General features: G+C 45.5%; 3 protein-coding genes across 13 annotated transcripts; 1 reads left to right on the top strand and 2 right to left on the bottom strand.

Annotated features, from left to right (window-relative positions):
- Nucleotides 1–4,050: 4,050 nt before the first annotated feature.
- Nucleotides 4,051–6,051, bottom strand: LOC121399189. The gene is made up of 2 exons (XM_041579180.1): nt 5,553–6,051; nt 4,051–5,488 (listed from the first exon to the last, which is right to left on the bottom strand). The coding sequence occupies exons 1-2, from the start codon at nt 5,591–5,593 to the stop codon at nt 4,177–4,179; spliced, it is 1,353 nt and encodes a 450-aa protein (XP_041435114.1). The 5' UTR covers nt 5,594–6,051; the 3' UTR covers nt 4,051–4,176.
- Nucleotides 6,052–6,646: 595 nt separating this feature from the next.
- LOC108702355 (zinc-binding protein A33) lies at nt 6,647–17,309 on the top strand. 11 transcript variants are annotated; one of them, XM_041579175.1, is made up of 8 exons: nt 6,647–7,377; nt 7,462–7,543; nt 7,586–8,340; nt 8,412–8,507; nt 10,888–11,121; nt 14,079–14,101; nt 14,312–14,442; nt 16,379–17,309. In XM_041579175.1, the coding sequence occupies exons 3-8, from the start codon at nt 7,987–7,989 to the stop codon at nt 16,921–16,923; spliced, it is 1,383 nt and encodes a 460-aa protein (XP_041435109.1). In that variant the 5' UTR covers nt 6,647–7,377; nt 7,462–7,543; nt 7,586–7,986; the 3' UTR covers nt 16,924–17,309. The 11 variants fall into 11 exon arrangements, with proteins under 11 accessions (XP_041435109.1, XP_041435104.1, XP_041435113.1 ...); XM_041579170.1 differs by having other exon boundaries at nt 7,462–8,340; XM_041579179.1 differs by lacking the exon at nt 7,462–7,543 and having other exon boundaries at nt 6,647–7,440; nt 7,649–8,340.
- Nucleotides 17,310–18,637: 1,328 nt separating this feature from the next.
- On the bottom strand, nt 18,638–23,405 carry XB5913531.S (provisional ortholog of microfibril associated protein 4 S homeolog). The gene is given in 6 exon segments (NM_001094685.1): nt 18,638–19,198; nt 19,776–19,958; nt 20,327–20,423; nt 20,644–20,789; nt 23,195–23,273; nt 23,353–23,405. Coding segments are annotated over 6 exon segments (765 nt in total). The 5' UTR covers nt 23,356–23,405; the 3' UTR covers nt 18,638–18,941.
- Between the last annotated feature and the right edge of the window lie 1,024 nt (nt 23,406–24,429).

The raw sequence follows: 24,429 nt of genomic DNA, 5'->3' as shown, positions 1-24,429 counted from the left end.
TGTCTCCCCCATGTATACTTTTATACATATTGTACTTGTATGCTCTGTACAGCACTGCGGCTCCTTAACAGCACTTTACAAATCAACTTATACATACATATAATTAAACATCTCAGACAGGGGTGCTTCACCAATGAGGCAAGTTGAGGCTGTTGCCTCAGGTGGCAGCGCCCCACAAGGTACCAGGGGCAGCAAAAATGCTGCTCCTGGTACTTTAAGAGCGAATTTCCGGGGGAGGGGGGCAGCAGCAACTGCTTCTGCCTCAGAGGGGTTAGGATCGCCCCTGATCTCAGCTGTCAATCTAATATTGCCTGAGACATAGAGGGAGGCAGTCAATTACTTTCACTTTCCATTCAGCACTTCCTCCATGTCACTGCTCTCCCCACATTCCCCCCATTCTCTTCACCATTTAATTGTGTAACCAGGACATGGGGATGGACATCAGGTCCCCCATTCTGGTGCACAAACAAGATTCTGAGATGATACAAGACTTGTCTTAATAAGGGCTAGTCCACACGGGGAGATAGCCAGGCGTTTGCGGTCGCGGCGACAAAGCGCCGCGCCAGTCGCCGCGACCGGCGCAGGCGACAGTTTTGTATGGGCGCCTATGTAAAAACGCCTGTGCTAACCACACGAGGCGATGCGCTTTTCAAAAGTCGCCTGAAAATGCCTCGCCAGGCTTTTTCAGGCGACTTTTGAAAAGCGCATCGCCTCGTGTGGTTAGCACAGGCGTTTTTACATAGGCGCCCATACAAAACTGTCGCCTGCGCCGGTCGCGGCGACTGGCGCTGCGCTTTGTCGCCGCGACCGCAAACGCCTGGCTATCTCCCCGTGTGGAATAGCCCTAACAGTGTCCACAATATGGCTCCTGCCTGCTTGTTATAATTATGAATTCCCAGACTGAAGGAAACAAGATTCAAATCATTTATTCAGTGTAATTAAAGTTGACTAATGTGATAAAAATGGAAAATTCTATCATACTTACCGTAATTTTCCTTTCCTGGACTGAAGCATGGCAGTAGGCACTAATGGGTTAACTCCCTCGCACAGCGGAAGTACAGGAACCAATAAACCTAATTCCCAACCCCCTTACCCCATCTCTTTCCCTGTCCGAGCTCAGGTACTGAAGGGGTGGGTCGTGCCTACTGCCATGCTTCAGTCCAGGAAAGGAAAATTACGGTAAGTATGATAGAATTTTCCATTTTCCTGTCCTTCCGCATGGCAGTAGGCACTAATGGGAATTAACTAAGCAGTACAGACTTTGGGCGGGAAAATCATTTATTAAATTGAACTGAAGAGAGGACTTTAAGCCCGAAACCAGCTTTGTTTACGGAACAAACATCAAGCTTATAACAACGAACAAAAGTAGATATAGAGGACCATGCAGCTGCACTGCAAATTTCTTCCGGCGTAGCTTGAGCCTCGAACGCCCAGGACGCAGCCACCGCTCTAGTGGAGTGAGCCTTAACATGGGGAGCCTGCATAGCTTTGAGTAAATACGCCTTCTTGATACAAGCTTTTATCCAGCTTGCAATCACACGCTTAGAAGCTTGATGGCCCATAGAAGATCCTTTAAATAGCAAAAAGAGACTATCACACCTCTTGAATGCCTCGGTTCTTCGCAAGTATATTGACAAACACCTCACCAAATCCAGTTTATGCCAGTTTACTTCTTCTTCCGTAGCGGGGTTAGGGAAGAAAGCCGGCAGCACAATCTCCTTACTAGCATGAAAGGAGGATACCACTTTCGGGAGGAATTTCTCTGGTAGCCTTAACGTTACTTTATCATGTAACATTTTCAGATATGGTTCTTTCCTCAGCAATGCTTGTATCTCCCCCACTCTCCGTGCTGACGTTACCGCTATCAAGAAAGCAGTCTTCATTGACAGGAGGTCCAAGCTAATTGACTCCAGAGGCTCAAATGGTTCCGTCATGAGAGACTGAAGAACCAAATTCAAATCCCATGATGGCAAAATTGGTCTCACTTGCGGTTTCAGATGTTTGACTCCTTGAATAAAGCGGGTCACTAATGGATACTCCGCCCATTTGACTTTCGTCAATGCTGACAAGGCTGACACTTGCACTTTCAGAGTAGCCAAGCTGAGATTCTTCTCTAAGCCTGACTGCAGAAAATTTACTACTGCCGACTCGGTTGGTGATGTAAATGAATCTCCTGACAATGTACACCATTCCCTGAATCTTTCCCAAATTCTATGGTAGGTATTCTCTGTTGATGGCTTTCTAGCTGCCAACAGTGTGTCAATAGTCATTTCTGCGAGCCCAAGCTCTGTCAGCTCTTTCCGCTCAAAAGCCACCCCGTCAAAGCCCATTTTTGTGGGTTTGGGTGGAATATTTTGCCTTGGCATAGCGAACCCTGGTGATAGGGTAGCTTGACTGGATTGTCCAATGCCATTTCCCACAACCGGGCAAACCAAGGCCTTCACGGCCACCATGGCACTACTGCTATAACTGTAGCTTTGTCTTTCTGAATTTTGTTCAATACCCTTGATATGATCGGGATCGGCGGAAAAATGTATGCCAGTTTGAACATCCACTTCAGACTGAAAGCATCCTGACACAATGCTTGCCTCTCCGGGTACCAGGAGCAGAACAGTCTCACCTTCCTGTTCCTGGATGTAGCCATGAGGTCTATCTGAGGGAGGCCCCAACGATTCACCAACGTTTGGAAACTCCCCTGCGACAACTCCCACTCCCCTGGGTGGAGTGTCCTCCGACTCAACAGATCTGCCAGAATATTCTGACGACCAGGAATATAAGTTGCTGACAAGTCGAGGAGATTGTTCTCTGCCCATTCGAAAATCTCCAAAGTCAGACTCAACAATTTCCTGCTGTGAGTCCCTCCTTGTTTCTTTATATATTTTACCGTTGTTATATTGTCTGACTGAATGAGGACTGCTGTCCCTTTGAGCTGACTTTTGAAGCTCACTAGCGCCTGCAACACCGCTTTCAGTTCCCTGAAGTTCGAGGACCACGTTACTGCCTCCGGTGGCCATATGCCTTGTGCTGATACACATGCCGTATGAGCCCCCCATCCAAGACTGCTGGCATCCGTCGTGACCATCTGCCACGATGAGCAATCTATTGGCTTGCCCTGAGAAAGATTGAACGGATTTAGCCACCACTCCAGGCTCTTCACTGTTTGTCGTGACAGAATAATGATTTGAGACTGAGTAACTCTTTTCCACTGTTGAAGAAACCCGAACTGGAGCTGTCGAAGATGAATCATTGCCCACCTGACGGCATCCTTCGTAGCTACCAGTTTCCCTATTATCTCTTGACAGATCAGAGCCGTGGTATAAGGAAATTTGATAACACTCTGCACTCTTCGAATAATGTCTTCCACTTTGCCTGGGGGAAGATATAGTCGCGACTGCTTGGTATCCACTAGAACCCCCAAGAACTCCATCCGTTGTGACGGGACCAGTTGTGACTTTTGGAAATTTATTAACCATCCATGTTCCTCTAGAACCGTAATGGTCACCTGGACCTGCTGGTTCAGCAGTTGTTCGTTTGAGGCCTTTATCAGCAGGTCGTCCAAATAGGTGAAGATCTGTATGCCCTGCAGGCGTAGGGCGGCTATGACTGGAGCCAGAACTTTTGAAAAGGTTCTCGGTGAAGACGCTAGCCCAAAGGGAAGTGCTCGGTATTGAAAATGCTCCCCCCTTACCGAGAACCTGAGGAATCTCTGGTGACTTAAGAGAATAGGGACATGAAGATATGCATCTCGCAAATCTATCTTTGCTAGCCAATCGTTTACCCGTAGGTTCTGCGAAATAATACTCAATGTCTCCATTTTGAATGACTTTACCTTCAGGAACGAATTTAATCCTCTGAGATCTAAGATAGCTCGGAACTCCCCCGACGCCTTTTTCCTGAGGAAGATCGGAGAATAGATACCTTGTCCCTTCTGGCACTGTTAAAATTACTTCCTTTTCCAACAGATCTAATAAAATGTGATTCATTGCTCGATGAGCTTCCAGCGTTTTCGGAACCTTTGATTCCACAAAAAAACTTCTGTTTGGTTTTTTCGAAAACTCCAAGTGGTAACCTAAGGATACCACTTCCCGGACCCAACTGTCCATCGTAGTTTTCCCCCAGACTGCCTGGAATTGAAGTAGTCTTCCCCCTACTGGCGGCAGCTGGGCCTGAACACCGTCAGAACGATTTAGGCTTTCCCTGCTTGAACTCTTTTTTGAGCTGATTTTGCCCGCGATTTCTCCAAAAGGGCTGCCTATCAAATTGCTTTCCAGGCCTATAGGTCTTGGCATCCTTAAACGGCATTCTGTCCGCCCAGCCTGCACGGACTGGCTGACGTCTCACACGCCTTTCTTGCGGCAAAAAGGAGCTCTTGCCCGCCGAAGCCTTAGAAATAATACTGTCAAGTTTTGGCCCAAACAGCAACTCCCCCTCGAAAGGGAGCGCACACAGATTGAACTTGGAAGGGGTATCTGCTTGCCAATGTTTTAGCCACAGCATCCTCCTAGCTGCCACTGCATACCCCATATTTCTGGCTGCCAATTTCAGCACCTCCAATGATGCGTCCGTGATGAAATCAATAGCCACCTTTATATCACCCACTAGGTGACCCACCTTGTCTTTGTCTCCAGCAAGCTGCAGCTCAGTTTCTATCTCTTGCAGCCAGATTTTGGATGCCTTTGCCACACACGTGACTGCTACCGCTGGCTTGCAGAGTAGCCCCGAAACTGAATAGGCCTTCCTCAGCACTGTATCCTGTCTCCTTTCTACAGGATCCTTCAAGGAAACCCCCTCATCCACTGGCAATGTGGTCTTACGAGCCACCCTTGTGATGGCAGCATCCACTTTGGGGGGGTTGGTCCACCGACTCACATCCCCCTCCGCATACGGGTACATCTTCTTCATGTGTCTAGGTTCTGAGTACTTTTTATCTGGTACTGCCCACTCTTCCTTAATAATATCTTTCAGTACATCGTGGACTGGAAATACCAGATCTTTCTTTCCTGATGATTTAAACATTCTGTCCTGCTTTTTCTCTTGTTCAGTGTCCTCTAGTTCCAATACTTTCCGGACAGCTTTTACTAGAGGTTCTATTAGATCCAAATCAAACGAGGAATCTTCATCCAATACAATTAGCTCCTCTTCCTCCTCTGAAGTAGCCGAAAGGCTACACCTTGCTGCCCCCTGCTGACGTGCTTCACACTCCGCAGGCACCTTAGGATCACGGCTCTCTTTCCCCATTACTGGGGCACTGGGACCCACTTTCTGTATCACATTAGCTGTCACAGTTCCTACTAGGTCCTCCAGTGATTTAGACATAGACTCCTTAAACCAGTCTCTCATAGCACTCCATTGATCATCTGCTCTTTTGCCAGACATAGATTCCCAGCACATTAGGCATACTTTTTTGTTATGCATCGCTGGATTATCACATATTGAACACTCTTTTTCCACCGCCTTCCTTGAATGATGACTCCTCCTTCTAGGTGACCTACAAAGAAACGAGTTTGTTACCATCACATAGGAGTCACCACACATCTCTCTGATACACTTACCCCCTAGAGGATGACCGGGATCTCCGGCTCCTAGAACTCATGCTCTGAAAAAAGAGGAGTAAATATAAGTAGCTGTACAGTTCACCTAGGTCCCCAACCGGTAGGCCTGCAACACTCCAGCAAACGGCTCCTGCTGCATGTACTGCAAACAAAACCTGCTCCTGCTGTACAACAGGTAATGGGCGCTTTAAGAGCCAAGGGCGCCTAGATATGACATCATCAAGAGTCTACACAGTGTCTTACCGCGGGATCCGACTTACTGCACTCAGAACGCCTTACTGCACACCCCGCGTCTTACCGCGTTCTAAAAGCCCAGCTACCAGGCTCCACCGGCTATATGTGAACCGGTCGCTTCGGTGAGGCAGAGAGGAACCACACCGGCACAGGGGAATCCTTCCTGATGCGAGGACAGGAAAAAAAGAGATGGGGTAAGGGGGTTGGGAATTAGGTTTATTGGTTCCTGTACTTCCGCTGTGCGAGGGAGTTAACCCATTAGTGCCTACTGCCATGCGGAAGGACAGGAAATAGGATTTGGAATTATTATTTTTTGGGATGACGGGTCCCCTTTAAGGCTATAGAGAGTCCAGCTGTATGATGTCACCTCCCATCACGTGGGCTCCTATATTATGTGACTCCCACTGGGGTCCCTCCCCCTGTCTCTTCTCCATTACTCCCTCCTTTTCTCATTTCCCAGCGCTCCTCCCCTTATAGCCCCGCCCCTAGTATAGCTCTTCCCACCCTCACACATAACCCTCTCACTGCCACATGCCCCGCCCCCTGCAGCTCCAATCCCGACATCGACTCGTCCCTTTAAATGAGAGTTAAATGGCCCCACGCGGCTCGCTGATTGGCTGACAGCGCAGAGTCTCAGAGCGAAGCTTTGTGTTGTACTGGCGGCGTCTGTAGATAAAGGGCCTCCCTTACGGAACGCATTTTAGGACATCATGCGTCTACTTACGTTTGCTGCATGCGTCGTCCTATGCCTTCTCCCTCCCACTCCCGTCTCACTCCTCCCCCTCCTCTCTGCTCCCTCCCCCTCCTTCCCATTCTTTCCTTCTCTCCCTTCCGCCCCTTTTCTCTCTGTCATCCCCCCTCCCCCCCTCACTCACATGTTCCCCCTCCTCCCCTCCCCCACTCTCCTCTGTTCTCCCGCCTCCCCCACTCCTCCTGATCTTGGAGAGACAGACGCATGGGAGAGACACATATAGAGACAGCTCAGGGGAAAAACAGAGAGAGAGACTGCTCAGGGCCAGGAGGATGTCTGAGGTGTAAGAGACACTCAGGGGTTGCAGAGTAAAAAGGGTGTGGGCAGCAGGAGCCACTGACTGGGGTTAAAGAGACAGCAAGGCTTAGTCTGAGGTCACACACATTAACCGTCCACAGGGAATAAGAAGAGACAGCTTGGCTTTAGGGAGCACTGGCCAATCTGATTTGCTGCTCTGTGTGAAAGAGACAGCCCAGAGTAAACAGACAGATAAAGAGACTTCTCTGGAGTGGAAACACTGGCCAGGAAGAGACTGCTGGCAGTCACATTAGCTACAGTGCTTAAAGGGGCACATTTTAGGATATTGGGAAAAGAGACAGTCTGAGATCAGTTTAAAGGCTGACAAGAGACCTCCTTGTAGCAGTAGTCAGTCGGGGTGAGAGAGATTTGGGTGTCTGGGTGAGGGGGGCAGGTTACTGACAGACCAATCACAGCAGTGATTTATGGGTAAGGGCCCAGGGATTTGTAGCTTGAGACTGAGACAAGTGAGACAGTAATTGGTATCTGATTGGCACCAGCAGGTGAGACATTGGCACAGGTGAGAGACAATATTTGGCACAGGTGAGACTATATTTGTCGCAGGAGAGAGATATTGGCAGAGGTGAGAGACTATATTTGGCACAGGTGAAAGACTATTTGGCACAGGTGAGCGACATTGGCACAGATGAGAGACTATATTTGGCACAGGTGGGACTATATTTGGCACAGGTGAGCGACATTGGCACAGGTGAGACTATATTTTCCACAGGTGAGACTATATTAGGCACAGGTGAGAGACTATATTTGGCACAGGTGAGCGACATTGGCACAGGTGAGACTATATTTGGCACAGATGAGAGACTATATTTGGCACAGATGAGAGACTATATTTGGCACAGATGAGAGACTATATTTGGCACAGGTGAGAGACTATATTTGGCACAGGTGAGAGACTATATTTGGCACAGGTGAGACTATATTTGGCACAGATGAGAGACTATATTTGGCACAGGTGAGAGACTATATTTGGCACAGGTGAGAGACTATATTTGGCACAGGTGAGAGACTATATTTGGCACAGGTGAGATTATATTTGGCACAGGGGAGAGACTATATTAGGCACAGGTGAGAGACTATATTTGGCACAGGTGAGAGACATTGGCACAGGTGGGACTATATTTGGCATTAGCCATGGCCTCTAGTCCAGTTCCGTTGCCCCTGCTCCCCTCTCTGAGCTGCATTATGTGCCAGGACGTGCCCCGGGAGCCAGTCACACTGAGCTGTGGCCATTGCCTGTGCCGGGGGTGTTTGGAGCGGGCGTGGAGAGGGCAAGAGGCCTACCCTACCTGTCCCAAGTGCCGCCCCCCTCCTGCTGTACCGACCCCAGACACAGTTCAGCGGGGTGCCTGCTCGGAACATGGAGAGAAGCTGCAGTTATTCTCCACACAAGATGGCCGACTCATGTGCCCCTCCTGTAGGAACGGAACGGAACAGCACCCTCCCCACACACTCGTCCCCCTGCAAGAGGCAGTGGGGGGCTACAAGGTGAGAATCTAAATATCTGTGCCCACTGGCAGTAACCATACCCCATATTAACCTCCTTTATTTACCCCAAGGATGAACTCATCTCTGCACTTGCCCCGCTGGAGGCCCGACTCAAGGAGCTGCAGCAAATGCAATGTGCCCAGGAGCAGATGATCGCCCAGCACCGGGTAAGTTATTGCTGATACCCCTGTGCCTTCATGGGCACCACTAGGGATGTACCTACTCATGCACCTCTGTATCTGGGCCCCTCAACTCCTACGTACTAGCCCAGTGGCACATTGCCTAAGGCTACAGCACCTGGTGCATGTGTGTATATGTGGGAGGGGCGTGTGTATATGTGGGAGGGGAGTGTGTATATGTGGGAGGGGAGTGTGTATATGTGGGAGGGGAGTGTGTATATGTGGGAGGGGAGTGTGTATATGTGGGAGGGGAGTGTGTATATGTGGGAGGTGCGTGTGTATATGTGGGAGGGGCGTGTGTATATGTGGGAGGTGCGTGTGTATATGTGGGAGGGGCGTGTGTATATGTGGGAGGGGCGTGTGTATATGTGGGAGGGGCGTGTGTATATGTGGGAGGTGCGTGTGTATATGTGGGAGGTGCGTGTGTATATGTGGAGGGAGGTGTATATGTGGGAGGGGAGTGTGTATATGTGGGAGGGAGTGTGTATATGTGGGAGGGAGTGTGTATATGTGGGAGGTGCGTGTGTATATGTGGGAGGTGAGTGTGTATATGTGGGAGGTGCGTGTGTATATGTGGGAGGTGCGTGTGTATATGTGGGAGGTGCGTGTGTATATGTGGGAGGGGCGTGTGTATATGTGGGAGGTGCGTGTGTATATGTGGGAGGTGCGTGTGTATATGTGGGAGGGGCGTGTGTATATGTGGGAGGGGCGTGTGTATATGTGGGAGGTGCGTGTGTATATGTGGGAGGTGCGTGTGTATATGTGGGAGGTGCGTGTGTATATGTGGGAGGGGCGTGTGTATATGTGGGAGGGGCGTGTGTATATGTGGGAGGGGCGTGTGTATATGTGGGAGGGGCGTGTGTATATGTGGGAGGTGCGTGTGTATATGTGGGAGGTGCGTGTGTATATGTGGGAGGGGCGTGTGTATATGTGGGAGGGGCGTGTGTATATGTGGGAGGTGCGTGTGTATATGTGGGAGGGGCGTGTGTATATGTGGGAGGGGCGTGTGTATATGTGGGAGGGGCGTGTGTATATGTGGGAGGTGCGTGTGTATATGTGGGAGGTGCGTGTGTATATGTGGGAGGTGCGTGTGTATATGTGGGAGGTGCGTGTGTATATGTGGGAGGGGCGTGTGTATATGTGGGAGGGGCGTGTGTATATGTGGGAGGGGCGTGTGTATATGTGGGAGGTGCGTGTGTATATGTGGGAGGTGCGTGTGTATATGTGGGAGGGGCGTGTGTATATGTGGGAGGGGCGTGTGTATATGTGGGAGGTGCGTGTGTATATGTGGGAGGTGCGTGTGTATATGTGGGAGGGAGTGTGTATATGTGGGAGGGGAGTGTGTATATGTGGGAGGTGAGTGTGTATATGTGGGAGGTGCGTGTGTATATGTGGGAGGTGCGTGTTGTATATGTGGGAGGTGCGTGTGTATATGTGGGAGGTGCGTGTGTATATGTGGGAGGAGCGTGTGTATATGTGGGAGGTGCGTGTGTATATGTGGGAGGTGCGTGTGTATATGTGGGAGGTGCGTGTGTATATTGGGAGGTGCGTGTGTATATGTGGGAGGTGCGTGTGTATAATGTGGGAGGTGCGTGTGTGGGAGGTGCGTGTGGTGGAGGGTGCGTGTGTGGGAGGTGAGTGTGTGGGAGGGGCGTGTGTATATGTGGGAGGGGCGTGTGTATACTGTGGGAGGGGCGTGTGATATGTGGGAGGAGCGGTGTGTATATGTGGGAGTGCGTGTGTATATGTGGGAGGGGCGTGTGTATATGTGGGAGGGGCGTGTGTATATGTGGGAGGGGCGTGTGTATATGTGGGGAGGGGCGTGTGTATATGTGGAGGGGCGTGTGTATATGTGGGAGGGGCGTGTGTATATGTGGGAGGTGCGTGTGTATATGTGGGAGGGGATGTGTATTGTGGGAGGGGCGTGTGTATATGTGGGAGGGCGTGTGTATATGTGGGAGGGGCGTGTGTATGTGGGAGGGGCGTGTGTATGTGGAGGGGCGTGTGTATATGTGGGAGGGGCGTGTGTATATGTGGGAGGGGCGTGTGTATATGTGGGAGGGGCGTGTGTATATGTGGGAGGGGCGTGTGTATATGTGGGAGGAGCGTGTGTATATGTGGGAGGTGCGTGTGTATATGTGGGAGGGGCGTGTGTATATGTGGGAGGTGCGTGTGTATATGTGGGAGGGGCGTGTGTATATGTGGGAGGGGAGTGTGTATATGTGGGAGGGGCGTGTGTATATGTGGGAGGGGCGTGTGTATATGTGGGAGGTGCGTGTGTATATGTGGGAGGTGCTTGTGTATATGTGGGAGGAGCATGTTTGGGTGGCCACCAACTGTAAGACCCTCCTCTGTCTCTTCTCTACAGGGGAATGTGCTGAGCACTAAACATCATGTGAATGTGGAGTTTGAGAAGCTGCACCAGTACCTGCGGGAGAGGGAGGAGAGGCTCCTGCGTGAGCTCCAGCACGAGGGGGACGTTATACTGACTGACATGGAGGAAAGTCTCAATAAGATCAAACAGAATTGTCAGGGGATCCTACAGACTATAAGCTCCACCCAACCCAGACTGTATGAGCAAGATACCATCTCCTTCCTTACTGTAAGTCTCCCTCTGTATTACACCCAAGATCCCATCTCCTTCCTTACTGTAAGTCCCTCTGTATTACACCCAAGATACCATCTCCTTCCTTACTGTAAGTCTCCCTCTGTATTACACCCAAGATACCATCTCCTTCCTTACTGTAAGTCTCCCTCTGTATTACACCCAAGATCCCCTCTCCTTCCTTACTGTAAGTCCCTCTGTATTACACCCAAGATCCCATCTCCTTCCTTACTGTAAGTCCCTCTGTATTACACCCAAGATACCATCTCCTTCCTTACTGTAAGTCCCTCTGTATTACACCCAAGATACCATCTCCTTCCTTACTGTAAGTCTCCCTCTGTATTACACCCAAGATACCATCTCCTTCCTTACTGTAAGTCTCCCTCTGTATTACACCCAAGATCCCCTCTCCTTCCTTACTGTAAGTCCCTCTGTATTACACCCAAGATCCCATCTCCTTCCTTACTGTAAGTCCCTCTGTATTACACCCAAGATACCATCTCCTTCCTTACTGTAAGTCCCTCTGTATTACACCCAAGATACCATCTCCTTCCTTACTGTAAGTCCCTCTGTATTACACCCAAGATCCCATCTCCTTCCTTACTGTAAGTCCCTCTGTATTACACCCAAGATACCATCTCCTTCCTTACTGTAAGTCCCTCTGTATTACACCCAAGATACCATCTCCTTCCTTACTGTAAGTCTCCCTCTGTATTACACCCAAGATACCATCTCCTTCCTTACTGTAAGTCTCCCTCTGTATTACACCCAAGATCCCCTCTCCTTCCTTACTGTAAGTCCCTCTGTATTACACCCAAGATCCCATCTCCTTCCTTACTGTAAGTCCCTCTGTATTACACCCAAGATACCATCTCCTTCCTTACTGTAAGTCCCTCTGTATTACACCCAAGATACCATCTCCTTCCTTACTGTAAGTCCCTCTGTATTACACCCAAGATACCATCTCCTTCCTTACTGTAAGTCCCTCTGTATTACACCCAAGATCCCATCTCCTTCCTTACTGTAAGTCTCCCTCTGTATTACACCCAAGATACCATCTCCTTCCTTACTGTAAGTCCCTCTGTATTACACCCAAGATACCATCTCCTTCCTTACTGTAAGTCCCTCTGTATTACACCCAAGATCCCATCTCCTTCCTTACTGTAAGTCTCCCTCTGTATTACACCCAAGATACCATCTCCTTCCTTACTGTAAGTCCCTCTGTATTACACCCAAGATACCATCTCCTTCCTTACTGTAAGTCCCTCTGTATTACACCCAAGATACCATCTCCTTCCTTACTGTAAGTCCCTCTGTATTACACCCAAGATACCATCTCCTTCCTTACTGTAAGTCCCTCTGTATTACACCCAAGATCCCATCTCCTTCCTTACTGTAAGTCCCTCTCTATTACACCCAAGATCCCCTCTCCTTCCTTACTGTAAGTCCCTCTGTATTACACCCAAGATACCATCTCCTTCCTTACTGTAAGTCCCTCTGTATTACACCCAAGATCCCCTCTCCTTCCTTACTGTAAGTCCCTCTGTATTACACCCAAGATCCCATCTCCTTCCTTACTGTAAGTCCCTCTGTATTACACCCAAGATCCCATCTCCTTCCTTACTGTAAGTCCCTCTGTATTACACCCAAGATACCATCTCCTTCCTTACTGTAAGTCCCTCTGTATTACACCCAAGATCCCATCTCCTTCCTTACTGTAAGTCCCTCTGTATTACACCCAAGATCCCATCTCCTTCCTTACTGTAAGTCCCTCTGTATTACACCCAAGATCCCCTCTCCTTCCTTACTGTAAGTCCCTCTGTATTACACCCAAGATCCCATCTCCTTCCTTACTGTAAGTCTCCCTCTGTATTACACCCAAGATCCCCTCTCCTTCCTTACTGTAAGTCCCTCTGTATTACACCCAAGATCCCCTCTCCTTCCTTACTGTAAGTCCCTCTGTATTACACCCAAGATCCCCTCTCCTTCCTTACTGTAAGTCTCCCTCTGTATTACACCCAAGATCCCATCTCCTTCCTTACTGTAAGTCTCCCTCTGTATTACACCCAAGATACCATCTCCTTCCTTACTGTAAGTCTCCCTCTGTATTACACCCAAGATACCATCTCCTTCCTTACTGTAAGTCCCTCTGTATTACACCCAAGATACCATCTCCTTCCTTACTGTAAGTCCCTCTGTATTACACCCAAGATCCCATCTCCTTCCTTACTGTAAGTCCCTCTGTATTACACCCAAGATCCCCTCTCCTTCCTTACTGTAAGTCCCTCTGTATTACACCCAAGATCCCATCTCCTTCCTTACTGTAAGTCCCTCTGTATTACACCCAAGATCCCATCTCCTTCCTTACTGTAAGTCCCTCTGTATTACACCCAAGATCCCATCTCCTTCCTTACTGTAAGTCCCTCTGTATTACACCCAAGATCCTATCTCCTTCCTTACTGTAAGTCCCTCTGTATTACACCCAAGATCCTATCTCCTTCCTTACTGTAAGTCCCTCTGTATTACACCCAAGATCCTATCTCCTTCCTTACTGTAAGTCCCTCTGTATTACACCCAAGATCCCCTATCCTTCCTTACTGTAAGTCCCTCTGTATTACACCCAAGATACCATCTCCTTCCTTACTGTAAGTCCCTCTCTATTACACCCAAGATCCCATTTCCTTCCTTACTGTAAGTCCCTCTGTATTACACCCAAGATCCCATTTCCTTCCTTACTGTAAGTCCCTCTGTATTACACCCAAGATCCCATCTCCTTCCTTACTGTAAGTCTCCCTCTGTATTACACCCAAGATCCCATCTCCTTCCTTACTGTAAGTGTCTTTCTATTTCACCCAGTGAGACAGCCAGGACCCCTCATTATTAGACTACCCTGCAGTACAGCTGATAGGAACTGATAAGTACTAGTCTATATTAACTGTTCTCTTTTGTTGCAGGACATAAAGTCTTGTATGGAAATGTAAGTGTCCTCTAGTCACGGGGCAGTAGAATATTGTATGGAGGGATCATTTGTGTGTCATTGTGTGTCATTGTATTGTGTGTCATTTCCTATAAGATGTGTATTTAGTCCTATGATAAGAGCTCCTTTAGGGGCTAGCTTTGCATGATGGGAATTGTAGTGTAAATCTGTACCAGACACTGGACTATGAACGTTTGTTTCCATGCTCAGATGTTACGCGGGTTACAGAGACGGCTTCCCAGCCCAGAATGTAGTGGCCCCAAGGGACTTTGGCTTTGGGGCAGTGAAGGATCTGATTCAGTACACGGCCTGGAAAGATATGAAATCTTACATCAGCCCAGGTAAGTGACCCAGCCTGGCTAATTCTGTGTTACCTGACTTTCATTGTTCAGCTGTTTTTAAGATACAAAAGTCTCCTTTATTCTCTTTGTAAACGTGTTTTATCCATTTCATCCTGTTCCATTCAGCAGAAACATGTTGCTCCATCAGGCTTTTCACTTTATCAACCACTGGATTTACCTAATTGTGCTTAGTACAGGGGATAACTATGTGCCATCGTTTTATGGGATCTCTCTGTACAGACTATGAGCAAACTTAGGGGACTGTTCCTGCTGAATTGTGCTTAGTACAGGGGAATACCTATGCTGCCATCGTTTTATGGGATCTCTCTGTACAGACTATGAGCAAACTTAGGGGCTGTTCCTGCTGAATTGTGCTTAGTACAGGGAATACCTATGCTGCCATAGTTTTATGGGATCTCTCTGTACAGACTATGAGCAAACTTAGGGGCTGTTCCTGCTGAATTGTGCTTAGTACAGGGAATACCTATGCTGCCATAGTTTTATGGGATCTCTCTGTACAGACTATGAGCAAACTTAGGGGCTGTTCCTGCTGAATTGTGCTTAGTACAGGGAATACCTATGCTGCCATAGTTTTATGGGATCTCTCTGTACAGGCTATGAACAAACTTAGGGGACTGTTCCTGCTGAATTGTGCTTAGTACAGGGGAATACCTATGCTGCCATAGTTTTATGGGATCTCTCTGTACAGACTATGAGCAAACTTAGGGGACTGTTCCTGCTGAATTGTGCTTAGTACAGGGGATACCTATGTGCCATAGTTTTATGGGATCTCTCTGTACAGGCTATGAACAAACTTAGGGGACTGTTCCTGCTGAATTGTGCTTAGTACAGGGGGATAACTATGCTGCCATAGTTTTATGGGATCTCTCTGTACAGACTATGAGCAAACTTAGGGACTGTTCCTGCTGAATTGTGCTTAGTACAGGGAATACCTATGCTGCCATAGTTTTATGGGATCTCTCTGTACAGACTATGAGCAAATTTAGGGACTGTTCTTGCTGAATTGTGCTTAGTACAGGGGGATAACTATGCTGCCATAGTTTTATGGGATCTCTCTGTACAGACTATGAGCAAACTTAGGGACTGTTCCTGCTGAATTGTGCTTGGTACAGGGGAATACCTATGCTGCCATAGTTTTATGGGATCTCTCTGTACAGACTATGAGCAAATTTAGGGACTGTTCTTGCTGAATTGTGCTTAGTACAGAGGGATACCTATGCTGCCATAGTTTTATGGGATCTCTCTGTACAGACTATGAGCAAACTTAGGGGACTGTTCCTGCTGAATTGTGCTTAGTACAGGGAATACCTATGCTGTCATAGTTTTATGGTATCTCTCTGTACAGGCTATGAGCAAACTTAGGGACTGTTCCTGCTGAATTGTGCTTAGTACAGGGAATACCTATGCTGTTATAGTTTTATGGGATCTCTCTGTACAGTCTATGAGCAAACTTAGGGACTGTTCCTGCTGAATTGTGCTTAGTACAGGGAATACCTATGCTGCCATAGTTTTATGGGATCTCTCTGTACAGTCTATGAGCAAACTTAGGGGCTGTTCCTGCTGAATTGTGCTTAGTACAGAGGGATACCTATGCTGCCATAGTTTTATGGGATCTCTCTGTACAGACTATGAGCAAACTTAGGGGACTGTTCCTGCTGAATTGTGCTTAGTACAGGGGAATATCTATGCTGCCATAGTTTTATGGGATCTCTCTGTACAGACTATGAAATATTAATCTAATATTCGATCAAATGGTTCCAACCCTAAAAATCAAATCAAGTTTCTGTACTTTTTTTGATCGAAGGTAAAAAGGGTCGCTGACCCGAGCAGCCAAGAAGGGGTTTAAATGACAGGATGAAGGTGGGAAAGATATCTAGCCTCACAACCTGCTTTCTGATTTTGACCATTTCCGCAGCTCTGCCCAGTATAATCATGGACCCCAGCACGGCACATCTCAATCTCATCCTCTCTGAAGACCTGACCGGTGTCCGATACAGCGATACCAAGCAGAACATGCCGGAAAATCCCCGTCGCTTTGATTACTGCTGCTGCGTGCTGGGTACGGAGGGCTTTACGTCGGGACGGCACTACTGGGCTGTGGAGGTCTCCAACAAGACCAAATGGAACCTCGGGGTGGCCAAGGAGTCGGTGAACAGGCGCGGTGGCATCACCTTGTCCCCCGAGAATGGTTTTTGGATACTCTGGCTTCGAAATGGCCACGAGTTTAAGGCCTTGGATGTCCCGTACCGGACTCTCACCTTGAGAAACAAACCACAAAAGGTGGGCATCTTCCTAGACTATGAAGGGGGTGTCCTCTCTTTCTACAATGCTGACGACATGACCCACATCTATACCTTCGTCACGTCCTTCTCTGAGACCATCTATCCTTATTTCTGTCCCTGCCTCAACGACTCGGGGAAGAATGGCGGCCCTCTAAAAGTTCTCCACCATATACCGTGAGAATCGGTTAGCTAGCCTGCATATCAAAGAGCTCCGAAAGAATAACCATTCCAGCCAAAATACCTTCTCTACTGTGTTCTTTCTGTAAACTAGATGATGATCCCTAGCAAGCCAAGGAGCGGGACTGGGACTTTTTGATTTAGTCATACTCCTTTTACTAAAAATATTCAGTATGATGAAGGAAACCAGTCCAAGTGTGGGTTTCGTTACTGCCCCCAGTTTCTGTCATCTACATCATTCATAAGGTCTGTTCTGCTTTAGTACCTTAAGCTCTTATCACTTTGCACCCCCCACTACTCGGTAAACTAAGCTGCAAAATGGGAATTAATGTATGTCATGTTTATATTCCAAGTACAAGGTTCAATAAACTCCCAACTGGAACCAAATGGCGGAGTCTTGGTGCCCAGTTACTTCATTTAGGGCAAAGAGCAGTGGGTGGTGCATTGGTATCATGTTACTCATCATGGTAACCAAAAATGATTGGCAGTTATGTCCAACTGGAGATTCGTAGGCTGGATGTGGCCACCAGGCTGCTCCGTTGGTTGGATGTGGCCACCAGGCTACTCCAAAGTCCCATTGACCTTGATGAATAACATCATCATTTTATTATAATCTGGCCCCTGAACATGTAGCAGTTAGTATGTGGCCAACTACATGGACAACCCTACTCTAAGGTTGTTCAACCTTCATAATTATTCCTATGTAATACTCAAGAGCCAGAAACAATCCTTTCAATATATCCTTATCAATGGTGCTTGGTGATCTCACTTGTGTCACATGATCTATGTATCGTATAGTGTAAGGATATTATAAGTCACCAAGAAGTTTCATGAGTATGAACAGCCACTCTATCCCAACCGTATGAAGAATAGTAAGCAGTTTTCCTAACCGACATGGGGAGGCGCATTTATCAAAGGTCGAATTCGTGTTAAGTTTTTAAAAACTCCCCTAAACACCACACCCCTATTCGACCAATCGAAATTTATAAATAAATAAATTTATAAATAAAATCAAATTTTTTTAAACTCGGATGAGTGGAATCGACCTGAAAGCTCGAATCAAATTTGAATCAAATTCAATTTGAATTTTAAGGTGGTGATTAGTTGAATTTGAGTTCTTAAAGGGCCAAAGTATATTAAATCTCAAAAATCAAATTCCCTATTAGAATGACAATTTTGACCATAAAAAATTTGAATTTTCAATTCGACCCTTGATAAATCTGCCCCTGAATCTGCTGTAGGCTTCTTAGAGCACCATATTATGGGGAACACTGCTTTATGATGTAAGTATCAAGGGATAGGGCTTCGCTGTTGGTTGCTATGTACAATAGTATATTCATTGTGAAGATGCAGGTCATCTTTGGACTTACACACATCATGTTCTGGGTTACTGGGATGGCGGTGGGAATCCTACCTGAGCTGCAAGTCTCTTGTGCTTACGGGTTGATCCAGGCACCTTCATGATATTTTCCGGTAAGTAAGCAGTAGGAATTTGGAGTTTATAGAAAGCTGCATGTATAGAAGTTATTTTACGGACAAAACCATATTGGTCTGAGTATTTGTTAGCCAATGTAAATTGAAGCATTAAAGAACAATGTAACGGTGCCATACTAGTGTAAAACAATGCCCTTGTTTAGCTTTACTTCCTTCCAAAAGGACTTGGTTTTCCTTATTGAGAAATGGTGCATCAAAGAATTACTATTAAAACACACAAGTCGGTATGTCTTTTTAATAAGTCACCAAACATAGAAGAAGCTTTTGGTACACGATGAGTTCATTAACCCTTGGGTAACAAGTTTGATCCAAGCCTAGAAACCCATAGTAACCAAGTGTGCTTGGTAGCATTTATGGAAATCTGAGTGGTTGCTATGGGTTGCTACACCTGGATCAAATTTTGCATTTGGGTTGACACAACATTCATACACAGCAATACCCTGTGTTACACACGGTGCAATGCTTGGTGGTTTATTACTGATTGTCCTCTTGGAACAGAGAGAAACTGAGGCCCAGGCCCATAATTTAAAGCCTCCTCATCATCATCTGACTTGCCTTGAGGGTTTCTGGGTATTCGACCCATGTCACCCAGGAGAAGCCATTTTGCGGAGTCTTCAACGTGTTGGGTGTGATGTAGCGTGCATTGAGTCCAGCATCGGCACAGCCATTGGGATAATACCAGAAACCGCCCCCCCAGTACTCGGCACAGTTCTGAAAATCGTTGGCTTGGTCATTGTCATAAGTGGAGAACTTCTGTCCCATGTGTGCAGTCAGTGAGTCTCCTGCAAGGAAACATGGTGGAGTTTGGGTTAGAACTCATTAACTTGGTTGTACTAAAGACACAGCATTTATTCATATCAAGAGGTGCCTTTATGGTCTACATAGACAATCTCTCGCTGTTAAAAAAGGCCAGAACTCATGGGCCATCATTTATTGAGAGGTGTTGTTGGAATTAGGGCCCAACAAAGAACCCTGGACAGAAATTAAATTAGACAGTGCTGTATAAAATAGTTTTTTATATAGTTCCATGGTGTTAATAAAACTTGACTGATAAGTTGATGGATGCCATCAGCATTTATGGCCTAGGCCCACTAGGAGATTGTCTGGTACTTTGATAGGCGAGGTTGACACTGGTTATAAAAGATCCAGGTCAGGTAGAATTTAGCCAACTGCCATCAAAAGTACCCGGTGCCTGCAATGAAGCACATGTTTTGGTCCTTTGAACGGTGACCAATCTCTGTACAGTTCTATGGAATATGTTTGCATCCATCACTACTGGCTTCTACAGGGTCTCTCTTGAAACCCCCTAGATAACACAAGTAGACTATTGTACCTTTTCCCTCCAGTATATTATATTACCTGCGCCACCATCTATAAATCCATCGAAATACAGCTTGTATCCATCATGCTCTGCATTCAGTGCATGGGGCGACAGGCTGAAGTTGGAGTATAGGGCGTAGACTTTTTGCTCATCAAACCTTTCCAGTTCCACCATCAGTTCATACCGACCAGTCATGGTCAGGCGCTGGATGTTCTGCAGCCCTAGAATGAAATTAGCAGGAGCTCAGCAGGATATGCTATGGACAAAGGAACCTATAGTAGGAGGTTTAATAATACCATCAAGATATATTTACTTGTACAACAGGCATAAGTGAAGCTACACTCTTTTCATGGTTTGCCCTGTGTGCTGCCTACATCAAAGGCATCAATCCAGATTGCTCCATCTATACATTATCGTAAAACTATACAGTAAATAAAGATGTATTTGATGCTCTTGTCACCACAGCTCCTGTAGAAACCCCCAAAGAAGCCATCAGATACCTGACTGAGCACTGAGGGGGATGGGTGGTTAAAAATCGCTGGATTTATACTAAATGTAAGAAGAACAAGGGAACCGGATTGATGTTTACCCAGCCAGTATTCCCGATCCGCATTTCCAAATCCTGTCACATAGTCTTGCCAGTTTTGGTTGAAGTCAATGGAGCCATCAAACCTCTTCTGAAATACCTGTCAGAGGTACAGTCCAGTCAATACTATGTTCAACAAAATGTATCTACTACCTTTGAGAAGAAACTTGAGAGCTCTACACTGACCCTAGATATGGCCTCTCTGATAGTTTATATTACTCGATGAGAGTTCTCATTTGTAATCCATGGACCTTTCGCGGCTAATTCAACTCCAGTGGAAAACTATTGGTCCTAAGGCTAAGCCTTTTCATGTCACTTACCGTCCAGGGCATCCCATTGGTTGTCATGTCACAGTATACAGGTAGAGGGTGCTGGGGGCCTCGGGGGTAAATGAGATATTCACCATCAGACCGAAAACCTTTGTCCCACAAGTCTTGGCAGTCAAGAGGCAGGATTTTGTGTTGAGCTGGAGATATGTGAAAAAACTGACTATTTTAAGACTGAAAGAGAGAGGGTGAAGCACAACAAAGACAAAGAGGAAAGACCAGAGGAAACTAAAGGTTGTTTTAAAAGTTTTTATTTCATGTTTTATAGAGGATATATATTGGATTCATTATTCAGTTTAGGGCATGTAAAGGCAAAAAATATAAAATCCCATTTTTACTTTCTTTAACTAAAAATAAACCTATCTCCAATATACTTTAATTAAAAAACGTGTACTGTTTTTATAAGAAACCTGACTGTATGCAGTGAAATTCTCCCTTCATTTACTGCTGTGGATAGGAATTGTCAGACGGTCCCTCACTGCTCTGCAGGGAAAGAATCATACTTATAAACAGCAGGGGAGCAATGTTTAACAAAGTTACAAGATGGTGACCCCCTGTGGCCAACTTTGAAAGCATAAATTATTGGTTTGATTAGGGTTGTGGTGCAGTAAGTTCATGTTTATGTTTAGTATACAAAATACAGCATTTCTAGCCTTATTCTATTTTACACTTTAGTTGCCTATCTTTGGATATCTACATATGAGTTTGTGGACCCCATTACTTTATATATCTAGACTTTTATATTTGAGAAAACTAGGTCTCAATACTCAAAAGCTAGGTCTCTGTGTATGGTATGTCTAGGACTATTACTTGATATATCAAGAACTTGGGAGTATCTAAGATCTGTATTTGACACATCTACACTGAAGTGAGAAAGTAGCCAGACAGTTGTGGCATTATATAAGTCTCATAATATTATCACTGGTAGATAAGCTCACATTTTAATATTAGTTTTATAACATTTCATTTACTCAAACATCATTGCCTTGACTGCGATTTTTAGTGAAACAATAGAACAGGGCTGTCCAATTAGAGGCCAAAAGACCAAATGTGAACCACAGCAAATGATTTCCATGCCCCCTAATTTCCTCCTTAGACCTCACTGTATGACATCATGATTTTAATTAGAACAAGGCTTACTACATGTCATAAGTTGTAAAACATTGCCGTAGAGTATTTACTCTTTGTAATAGTGTTTGAAAATCTTTGGTAAGTTCAAACTTCATCTCATGAAGTTATGCAACTCTCTAGGGCTTATTTACTCATTTACATAAGGGTATAAACATAAATTATAAAGTGCAAAAATGCATGAAATGGAACATGATGGGGTATAGAGGTAAGTAAGGAACAGAAAATTAAAAATGGAGGAGGACATGGCTATTAATCCAAGACTGCTCGGGATGCAGAAGGAAAACTAATTTAGGGACAAAGAATGGAAAATTGTAGGAAGGAGAAAGGCATATATGATATGTAGCAAAGACTAGCATATGGGTAAAGAAGAAGAAGGAAAAGGGTTGAGGAGCTCAAAATGGCACATGGAATTAGGGAAATGGCATAGCATGACAAATAAAAGTAACAGGGTTATGTATCAGAGAAGAGTAAATGGTCTGATAAAGTTGGAAAGGCTAGAGAAGAGAATGTAGGATAAGCAAATGAAGAGGCTAAAAGAAGAAAAGGAGAAGCAGGTAAAAGAAGGAAAGAATAAGAAAGAACATGAGTGGGTGAAACACTGGGGGGCCGATTCACTCAGCTCGAGTGAAGGATTCGAATGAAAAATACTTCGAATTTCGAAGTATTTTTTGGGTACTTCGACCATCGAATGGGCTACTTCGACTACGACCTTCGACTTCGATTCGAACGAAAAATCGTTCGACTATTCGACCATTCGATAGTCGAGGTACTTTCCCTTTAAAAAAAACTTCGACCCCCTACTTCGGCAGATAAAACCTACCGAAGTAAATGTTAGCCTATGGGAAAGGTCCCCATAGGCTTGCTAAACATTTTTTGATCGAAGGATTTTCCTTCGATCGTTGGATTAAAATCCTTCGAATCGTTCGATTCGAAGGATTTAATCGTTCGATCGAACGAAAAATCCTTCGATCGATCGAACGAACGTTTAGCGCTAAATCCTTCGACTTCGATATTCGAAGTCGAAGGATTTCAATTCGAGGGTCGAATTTCGAAGTATTTTTAACTTCGAAATTCGACCCTTAGTGAATCTGCCCCTAAGTGTAAAGATGTTCAGCAAAGAAGTAAAGGAGAATAGAATGGCACAATGGAGGGAGGTATAGGAAACATACAAATGGGAAAAACAGGATTTAAAAGGGGATGAGATAGTATGTAGGGGGGCGAGAAAAGAGAATGGCACATGGGGATAGAAGGAATGGAAGAAAGATGGCATTTGATCTGTTGATGTTCATATGTGTTAACATGTGTTAACATAATAGAATTATAACATAATAAATAATATATAAACTAATACAACTATTAGCACTATTTGTCATATTCTTGGGAAGTACAGTATATAATTTAGAAAAATACATACACAATGTGTCCAGTGATTCCGGTTGTGAGATGATGGGACTTATAAGATACAATGGTCCAATCAGGATCAAAAGAAGCATCTAAAGATAAAATCAGGTTGTAAAAAAGCAAATACATGGGTGAGAGATTACAGATAGGACTGTCACATGAATATCCTACCATCATTGTAATACAGTGATCCAGTCTACTCTCTCTACTCTAGTCCTCAGTCCATCAAGGGCACCAGCAGCAGCAAGTTCTCTACTCATGATGGGTGTAATCCATTTTATACCCAAAGAGTTACATTTAGAGGAGGAACTCTACAGTGTAAGAAATTTGGGGTTTACCAGAGATGGGGAAAGAGTCTAAAAAATAGTAAAGATCTGTTGCAACAAAAACATAATTCTCCTTTTTGCTTCCCCAGTCACTCACATGAATGAATGGCTGTTCATCTGAAGGAGTCTCAGATTTTTTTTTGGTTGTTTTCTGCAAGTGAACCTTGGTCTTCATTGTCTAGATATTTATTTTTTTATCTTAGGCTTTGATAACAGTATCATAGTGGAATCCATGGTGTAACAAGATGAATGAGTAGTCATATCTATGACAATGAGTAGGATTTGTCGTTAACACAAGCCAATCTGAGGGTCAAGTGGAATCTCTGAATGCTGCATGTAAGGATGCTGAATGTAAATGTTGTGCTCAGTAAGTTCAGTATATAAAATATAAAATTTCTAGCAATATTTATTATTAGGGTTTAGTTCTTCTTTAAGAGGAGCCGGTGTAGAGCAGCTCAACATTTGCCTACAGCCCTAGTTCCAAGAATATCTGGGGCAACAAATAAGTGTTCCTCCTAAATCTCAATCTAATGAACTTCTATTGAAGCTATGGTTCCAGGTGTAATTAAAGTAGACTCATAGGCATCCTCCAAAATCTATCTTAAATGTCCTTTAATCCAGGCCCCCCAGCTAAGGATCAGGTGCCCCCTCCACAGTTTGGAAACAACTTGGGTAGAGTAAGGTTCCAAGATAATGCAAGATAACTTTTTTTGGTACGAATAGAAGAGTCCTAAAAGGTTATGTTGTAATAGTGTGGAAATACAGAAAGTAATAGTATGTTGTGGAGCCATTGGTAAGGGCAAACAAAGAGCAGTGTTTAATACTGTCCTATTGTCAAAAAGCATCATACAGAAAGAACCTGACTGAAGAATAATGGCTATTATTATATTCCAGGCAAACCATAAAAAACCCAGATTTTGCT

The sequence above is a fragment of the Xenopus laevis genome, chromosome 9_10S (genome assembly GCF_017654675.1).
Source record: "Xenopus laevis strain J_2021 chromosome 9_10S, Xenopus_laevis_v10.1, whole genome shotgun sequence".
Classification (NCBI taxonomy): domain Eukaryota; kingdom Metazoa; phylum Chordata; class Amphibia; order Anura; family Pipidae; genus Xenopus; species Xenopus laevis.
The sequence above is the reverse complement of the archived record's forward strand: the minus strand, read 5'-3'. Positions and strand labels throughout refer to the sequence as shown.